At 44.5% G+C, this 9,457-nt stretch overlaps 1 protein-coding gene across 1 annotated transcript in view; it reads left to right on the plus strand.

Moving 5' to 3' along the window:
- Positions 1-9,457, plus strand: part of LOC141144152 (sodium-dependent serotonin transporter-like) — a gene marked incomplete in the record, with an annotated part of 151,264 nt that overhangs the window by 120,816 nt on the left and 20,991 nt on the right. The window contains 1 exon segment of the mRNA XM_073629563.1: positions 2,239-2,351. Within this exon segment, the coding sequence (XP_073485664.1) occupies positions 2,239-2,351 (113 nt within the window).

A 9,457-nucleotide genomic window follows, 5' to 3' on the forward strand; every position in this document is an offset into this window, starting at 1 on the left:
TGAAAGTTCCTACTCTCTCGAGTCTCATCAGAGACATGCCCATAAGGTAAACTGTGGATTGAAACTGGGGCAAAAAGGGGGGACTAAATTAAAAAAAAAATGTCCAGGGCAGATTCATCAGCCTTGTTATATGGCAGTGTAATCCATTAGTGGGGTACCCATAAAGAGGGGGTGCATTTAGTTCAGCAGTTTCTGTTTTGGTGCCCTTGCGGGAAGTATCCGCGTTTCGGGAGCGGTTAGATGGGGGGACCTTCTGCCAGATTGTAGGTGGTGGGGGTGGTGTGGCCCAGGTCCCATTCCTGGAGTTGGGGGATAGAAATCCCCAGGACATCACAAAAGGCATTTAGGTCCTCTGGATAACGTAAGACAGCGGATTTGCCTTGGCATTTAGCTGTGAGGCTAAAGGGGAATCCCCAACGGTAAGGGATGTTTTTGTCTTGGAGTGTGTGCAATAGAGGTTGTAGAATTCTGCGCTTTTGCAGGGTAATCCATGAGAGATCCAGAAATAGTTGCAGCTGGGCATCTTGGAAAGTCACCTTGCGTGCTAGGCGAGCTTGCCGCATGATTTCTTCTTTCAGGGGGTAGGAACTGATCCTACAGATAATGTCCCTCAGTTTGGAGGTGGAGCTCTTAGGATGCAGGGCTCGGTGTGCTCTGTCCATTTCAATATGTTTGGTGATAGGCTCACCTAGGAGGTTGTTAAACACATTTTGTAGGGTGTTCTGGATGTCTTCAGGGCCCTCCGTCTCCGGAACTCCTCTCACACGTATGTTGTTCCTAGGCCCCCTGTCCAAGTCCTCTACGTGGCGTTGCATGTCTCTTAGCAAATTGCAATGGTCTGCTCCCTGAAGTTGGGTTCTGTGGACTGCCAGCTTAGTCTCTTGTATTTCCTCTTCAGCCATTTCCACCCTTTCTGCTAGGTGCTTAAGGCCTGACTGTAGTATCTGTATTTCTGAAGGGCACGTGGACTTTACATCTGCTATCAGCTGCTTAAAATCTTCCTTGGTGGGCATTGCCTGTAGATATGAGTGCCACTCCGGGGGTATAGGGTGGGTTTGGGCTGGCAATGGGGTTTGCTGTGGTGGAGGTTGGCGAGGCGATAGCTGCTGAGAGTGTGGGGCAGCATTGCTCTGGGAGGAGTGTGCTGGTCCTGGTGTCAAGCTCCATGGGTCTCCCCAGGTCTGTGCCTGGGCAGGCGTGGGGGCCCTCATGCCTTCTTCTCTATATGAGTGAGGTGCAGGTGAGTGCACCTTCTGTGCATAGGTGGCTGGATGTGCAGCCTGTTCCCTGGAGGAACCGAGGGCCCATGAGTGTGACAGTCTCTGGGCTTTAGGTGGGGGTGGTTCATGTGCAGAGACATTGAAGGCCGCATAAGTCTCTACAGGCTCTTGAGGTGTCTGGCCGGATGGGTACATAGGGCCTGGCAGGGCTGGGAAGTCAGAGGAGAGATCAGAGGAGGCCGGGGATCCAGGGTCATCTCCAAGCATGCAGGGGTCTGATGCTGTCCTCAGCAATCGAGGAAATGCATCTGAACATTAGGTGTATTGTGGAGGAGGGAGGCCAAGCATGGTGGACTGGGGGCCATGCGGTGAGGTCCCTTATAAGACAGAGTGGGGGGGACTCACCACTCCTGATGGGGAGGATATGTCCAGGTTGCCCAGCGGAGCCAGCGGGGGACCCTCCGAGGTCTGGCTTGGAATGTGATCCGGCTGGGAAAGCAGCGTGGAGGTCCGGGAGTGGGCCATCGAGGCCTCCAGCGTCATGTTGTCTGTTCCGCCGGGAGGCATGTCCGTCAGCCGGAAGAAGGATCGGAGGTCTGACGAGGAGCCAGGCGAGGGTTGCGATTATCCTTGGGCTTTTGCGGATTGGATGGCTTTAGATCTGCCTATGTAGATGCGGCTAAATGTCCCAAAACTTGCTTTTAGTCACGGGCTGAGAGGGAGCAGAAGAGTCAGGCTTCCATCTAGGTCAGCTTCCGGTCACGACCCCCTCTTTTTTTATCTTAATGAAATCTTCTCATAAATTAAGCCGCTTTATGGCCAGTTTAAGGCTAGCTAAACAGTGATAACACATATGTAATTTTATATTATGCATCTGATATATATTAAGCAATACATAAACATTGATGTTGTTACCATTCATCATCTACTGTATGTTATACATGAATGTGAACCCTTATATTATGCTGACCACACCTAGGCACATAATTGTTTAACACGTGTATTTTTTGTTTCAAAGGTCCCAGTCTACTATTTATCACTTACCCAGAGGCCATTGCTAACATGGTTGGCTCAACATTCTTTGCGATTATATTTTTTCTAATGATGATCACGCTTGGTTTGGACAGTACAGTAAGTCAACTCATATCCTGTCAAAATTATATTCCTGCTTTACAGAAAACAAGCCAGAACTAGAAATATAATTTTTATGTGGTTTGTATTAACAGAAGAACAATAATTGCTGAAGGCATAGGTTTTTTACAGAGTCTCAATAGAGACGCTGTAACAATAGATGAGAGTGTTACATGATACAAAGATTTGTAAAATTACCAAAGCATGTCCTTATCAAACAGTTGTATTAGCAGACCACAAAAGGTTGAGCTACACACAGCAGAAAATGATTAGCTTTATTATTAAAAATGCTTTTTTTTTTAAGGAAAAAAAGGGCAATTTCATCACTTTTACCTGTTAATTTTTTTTTTTTAACTTAATATGCATACTTGTGCGATACCATCAGATTTAAGTATATTCATTACACTGAAAAGTGATTCCATGAGTTTTACATATTTTCCTGAAATAGTTTTTTAACTGCTTGCTAACCGTATAACCTACATATAGGTTATCTGTGCCAGGTCACTTACCTAGTACATGACCTAACACTTCCAGGTAGGGGGCACGTGCCAGTGCCGCCAGCAACCTGGCTATGCTGTGATTGAACACAGCAGATGTCGATCAATGGGTACTAGCCAGTGGATTACCGCCGGCACCCGGTGATCGTCATGAATTTACACAGGACAGGGCTCTGCCTATGTAAACAAGACAGAGCCCTGTCCTGTCAGTAGGGGAAGTAATAGATTGTTTTTTCCTGCAAAGCAGGGAATAATATCTGTTACTTCCCCTAGTGAAGCACCACACAAAGTACACATAAACACTGGTTACGCACACATTTAACCCTTTTTAGCACTGATCACATTTTTAGCACTGATCACTCTATTAGTGTCACTGGTCCCCAAAAAGTGTCAAAAGTGTCAGTTAGGGTCCAAATGTCCGCCGCAATATCACAGTCCCACTATAAGTCGCTGATCTCTGCCATTACTAGTAAAAAAAACATTTAATAAATAAAAATTCCAGTATATATCCCATAGTTTGTAGACGCTATAACTTTTGCGCAAACCAATCAATATATGTTTATTGGGATTCTTTTTTACCAAAGATATGTGCATTCCATGTGCATTCCAAGGGGTAATAAATATAGAAGAACAAAGGTTAAACCTGGGTGGCTGAACCAAAACGTAAAATGTCATATTAAGACAAAAAATGTGTCCACTGCCCCCCACCTATAACTGGCCATTGCAGCAAGCAGCATTGGAAGGCAACATATGATATAAACAAGGCCAAGGATAAATCCAAGGAAAGATCCAAGCTTACTCACCGACCAGCCCGCTGACAACCGAATCAACCTATCTAACAGTATGCATTAAAATAGGAGTTTAGTCTGCACACATTTGCAAATACATGCGTAAGCCCCAGAGCCTCGTCACGACACCCTGGTATCTGTGGGTCTATCACTAGCTTATGAGTGACTCCACAATGGAAGCACATGCATTCTGATGGATAGCCGAAGGGCAGGTGGACTGAAGGGAGCCCATCCCTTCTTAAAGGTACAGGGGCACACTGTAAAATGTCATATTAAGGACAAAAAAATGGGCTTTAAAAAGTGCAAAGTGAAAGGGTCATTGTCATCATTCCAATACTACAGTACAGGGAATGCAATAAGAAGTGTAAGAGCGCAATCAGGGTGGCTAAAAAAGATTATGAGAGACACATAGCGGAGGAGTCTGGAAAGGATTAGAGAAGCTTAAAGGGTAAGTTCACTTTTACAGAAAAATCTGTGAGGTGAACTTACACACAGGACCCACTCCTCGCCCCCCCCCCCCCCCCCGGTCCCGCTGACCCAGACCGCAGCACTCTCTTGTTCCAAGCCTTGGTATAGCCACATCAGGAGTCCAGAGCAGAATGTCCAAAATGTACCTTGTCAGGAGGGATGCTTTCAGAGCATTCTAATTGGTCAGCGCTGTCACATGGAAGCGCTGCCGATCAATCAGCAGCCGCATAATCCGTCCTGTCAGCTATTATGAAGATGCATGGATGCTGAGGGGATTTCTAAGCCCCGGACTGCTGACGCGGATATACTGGGGCTTAGAAGGGAGATTGCCGCGGTCCAGGTCAGCGGGACCGGGGGGGCGAGGAGGGGCTCCTGTGTAAGCTCACCAGGGGGTCCTGTGTAAGGTGACCTTACACTTTAACATAAATAGATCACTGGGACAAGATGACTTACACCCAAGAGTCCCTAAAGAACTCGGTCAGGTTATAGCCTAACCACGATTCCTAATCTTCATGGGCCGCATACTGACAGGATTTGTACCAGCTGATTGGCAAAAAGCCCAAGTGGTACTAATATTCAAAAAAGTGCAGAGATATATTCCTGGAAACTAGAGGCCTGTCAGTCTAACATCGGTAGTTTGTAAACTATTTGAGGGGATGATAAGGGACCATGTCCAAGAATTTGCTGATGAAAACAGTATCATTAGCAGTAATCAGCATGGGTTTACAAAAGGTCGCTCTTGCCAAACCAATCTATTAACTTTCTACAAGGAAATGAGCTGCCATCTGGACAAAGGTAGGCCAGTGGATGTGGTGTATCTGGATTTTGAAAGAGCATTTGATACAGTCCCCCACAAATACTTAACGCTACAAACTGAGGGGGGTGGGTATAGACCATAGAGTTTGTTCTTGGATAGAAAACTGGCTATGGGGGCGAGTCCAAAGGGTGGTGATAAATAACGTGTGCTCAGAATAGTCTGGAGTGGTTAGTGGGGTACCCCACGGCTTTGTCCTTGGACCAATTCTGTGTAATTTATTTATAAATGATATAGAGGATGAGATAAAGTCAGTGTTTGCTGATGACACAAAAATATGTAGGGCAATAACATCACAGCAGGATATAAAAATGTTACAAGATAACCTGAATACATTAACCATCCTGGGCTTCCTGGCCATCTGGGGGGCGCGCAATTTCCGCCGGGCACCAGCGATTGCCCGGTAACAGAGCCGGGACGTGGATCTGTGTGTGTAAACACACAGATCCACGTCCTGTCAAGGGAGAGGAGACCAATCATGTGTTCCGTGTACAGAGGAACACAGATCGGTCTCCTCCCCTTGTGAGTCCCCTCCCCCTACAGCTAGAATCACTCCCTAGGTAACACAGTTAACCCCTTGATCCCCCCCCTAGTGTTAACCCCTTAACTGCCAGTGACATTTATACAGTAATCACTACATTTTTATAGCACTGATCGCTGTATAATTGTCAGTGGTCCCAAAATGGTGTCAATAGTGTCTGATATGTCTGCCGCAATGTCACAGTCATGATAAAAATTGAAAATTGCCGACATTACTAGTAAAAATAAATAAATAAATAAAAATGCCATAGAACTATCCCCAATATTGTAGACACTAAAACTTTTGCAAAAAATATCAAAAACTGCGCTAAGACAAATAAAATACAAAAATTGAGAGGAGTAATATCCAAAACTGTAACCCCTCAGAAGCTGCAATTCTCATGTATAACATCAATACAAGAAAGAAGATTGGAAAAATTAGAATCACGCTATCCAAAAGTTATTGACCAAAAAAACAAACTGATCTAATAAGTACATCTAATAGTGGTGAAAAATTCATGAAAATAGAAATTAGAAAAATAAATAATAAACAACTCCCCAAAAATTGGGTGTATGAACGCATTGATAATAAAATCAAGCATTGATAAGTGCATGAGTGATGGATTAGGAAATTGATATGCAAATTTATAAATCCATAATATATACTCAGATTGTAATTGTGAAAAGTGAACAAATATATGAAAAAAGGAAAAAAACACCCGTGCAAAAACAGTGGATGAAAAAGCTGTGTTGAATCCACCACCAGATCAGCAGAAATAAACTCTTACCAGAGTTCCATGATCCCCCATAACAAAGGATCAGGGAATGCGTGTAAGGAAACACTCAATGGCTCCAAGGACATCAGACACAGTCAGAGATGCCACGCGGTCCCCTCTCAACTGATCAGATCATTGTGAGGATCCCACGGTGCATAAAAGATATAAACACTCCATAGTGTAAACCTGGTATTGTTTATTAGATTAAAATGAAGAAAACACACTTACAATGTTGCAGATTAAAAGGAGCCTGAAGACTGCTGTGCCGGCCGGAGCACAAGCAGACAACCCATCCTCTGGGTATACGAATGGAGTACGAGGTGACATCAGCGCGTCGCTCTGCCCTACACGTTTCGTAATAACTTATGTCGTCCAGGGGCAGTATAACTTTTGCGCAAACCAATCAATATACGCTTATTGCAATTTTTTTTTACCAAAAATATGTAGAAGAATACATATCGGCCTAAACCGAGGACAATTAAAAAAAAATTGGGATATTTATTATAGCAAAAAGAAAAAAACATTGTTTTTTTTCAAACTTATTGCTCTTCTTTTGTTTATAGCGCAAAAAATAAAAACTGCAGAGGTGATCAAATACCACCAAAAGAAAGCTCTCTATGTGGGAAAAAAATGATAAAAAATTAATTTGGGTACAGTGTTGCATGACCGCACAATTGTCATTCAAAGTGCGACAGTGCTGAAAATTGTCCTGGGCAGGAAGGGGGTGAAAATGCCCGGTATTGAAGTGGTTAATGGAGTGGGCTACTAGATGACAAATGAAGTTTAACATTGGTAAATGAAAGGTAATGCACTTGGGGGTAAAATATAAATGCAAGTTACTCATTAGGGGAAGAAACCCTAGGGCAGTGATGGCGAACCTTGGCACCGCCAGATGTTTTGGAACTACATTTCCCATGATGCTCATGCACTCTGCAGTGTAGGTGAGCATCATGGGAAATGTAGTTTCAAAACATCTGGTGTGCCAAGGTTCACCATCAATGCCCTAGGGGATTCCAGGATGGAGACGGATCTAGGGTTCCTAGTAGAAGACAGACTGAGCAATAGCATGCAGTGTCAAGCTGCGGGTACCAAAGCATTAAAAAGAGAGTTTACTCCCGAGCAGGGATGAGCTTCGAGTTCGAGTCGAACTCATGTTCGACTCGAACATTGGCTGTTCGCAAGTTCGCCGAACAGCGAACAATTTGGGGTGTTCGCGGCAAATTCGAATGCTGCGGAACACCCTTTAAAAGTCTATGGTAGAAATCAAAAGTGCTAATTTTAAAGGCTTATATGCAAGTTATTGTTATAAAAAGTGTTTGGGGACCCGGGTCCTGCCCCAGGGGACATGGATCAATGCAAAAAAAAGTTTTTAAAATAGCCGTTTTTTCAGGAGCAGTGATTTTAATAATGCTTAAAGTCAAACAATAAAAGTGTAATATCCCTTTAAATTTCGTAGCTGGGGGGTGTCTATAGTATGCCTGTAAAGGGGCGCATGTTTCCCGTGTTTAGAACAGTCTGACAGCAAAATGACATTTCGAAGGAAAAAACCCATTTAAAACTACTCGCGGCTATTGCATTGCCGACAATACACATAGAAGTTCATTGATAAAAACGGCATGGGAATTCCCCACAGGGGAACCCGAACCAAAATTAAAAAAAAAAAATGAAGAGAAGAGCGGGAGCCTCCCCCCATGCCATGGGTGCGGAGCGGCCTGAGGAGAAGAAGATAGAAGACGCCGCGGAGGAGATGCTGGACGAGAATGCCGGAGGAAGAACCAGAAGAGCCAGAAGAACCAGAAGATGAAGGAAGATAGAAGAAAGAAGAAGCATTTAAATAAAGGAATTGTCAAAAACTGTCTCTTGTCATTTTTAACATTTTTGACAGTTTTTTAGTGAAATGGTAGGGGTAAGTACCCCCTTACCATTTCACACAGGGGGGGCGGGATCTGGGGGTCCCCTTGTTAAAGGGGGCTTCCAGATTCCGATAAGCCCCCCACCCGCAGACCCCCACAACCACCGGCCAGGGTTGTGGGGATGAGGCCCTTGTCCTCATCAACATGGGGACAAGGTGTTTTGGGGGGCTACCCCAAAGCACCCTCCCAATGTTGAGGGCATGTGGCCTGGTACGGTTCAGGAGGGGGGGACCGCACTCTCCTCCCCCCCTCTTTTCCTGCAGCCTGCCAGGTTGCGTGCTCGGATAAGGGTCTGGTATGGATTTTTGGGGGGACCCTACCCATTTTTTTGGGGGTTTTTTGGCACGGGGTTCCCCTTAAAATCCATACCAGACCTGAAGGGTCTGGTATGGAATTTAGGGGGAACCCCACGTCATTTTTTTTTTAAATTTTGGCCGGGGTTCCCCTTAATATCCATACCAGACCTGAAGGGCCTGGTATGGAATTTAGGGGGACTCCCACGTCATTTTTTTTTTTTTTAATTTTGGTTCGGGGTTCCCCTGTGGGGAATTCCCATGCCGTTTTTATCAATGAACTTCTATGTGTATTGTCGGCAATGCAATAGCCGCGAGTAGTTTTAAATGGGTTTTTTCCTTTGAAATGTCATTTTGCTGTCAGACTGTTCTAAACACGGGAAACATGCGCCCCTTTACAGGCATACTATAGACACCCCCCAGCTACGAAATTTAAAAGGATATTGCACTTTTATTGTTTGACTTTAAGCATTATTAAAATCACTGCTCCTGAAAAAACGGCCGTTTTTAAAACTTTTTTTTGCATTGATCCATGTCCCCTGGGGCAGGACCCAGGTCCCCAAACACTTTCTATGACAATAACTTGCATATAAGCCTTTAAAATTAGCACTTTTGATTATTCATGTTCGTGTCCCATAGACTTTAACGGTGTTCGCATGTTCGAACAAACTTTTTTCCTGTTCGCATGTTCTGGTGCGAACCGAACAGGGGGGTGTTCGGCTCATCCCTACTCCCAAGATAAAACAATAATCCTGCCACTTTATAAAACTCTGGTTCGGCTGCATCTGGAGTATTCCATCCAGTTCTGGTCATCAATCCTCAGAAAGCATGTGCTGGAGCTGGAGGGAGTCCAGAGAAGGGCAACTAAATTAATATGGGGACAGGAGGACCTAAATTATTATTACGACTACAAACACTAAATTTATACTCCTTGGAAAAGAGACGCTTGAGAGGACATATGATAACAATATAAAAATATCTCAACGATGATCCCAGCGTAAGTATGAAACTTTTCAGTCCCAGGGAGAGTAAGAGGAC

Source organism: Aquarana catesbeiana, linkage group LG01 (assembly GCF_042186555.1).
Source record: "Aquarana catesbeiana isolate 2022-GZ linkage group LG01, ASM4218655v1, whole genome shotgun sequence".
Taxonomy (NCBI): domain Eukaryota; kingdom Metazoa; phylum Chordata; class Amphibia; order Anura; family Ranidae; genus Aquarana; species Aquarana catesbeiana.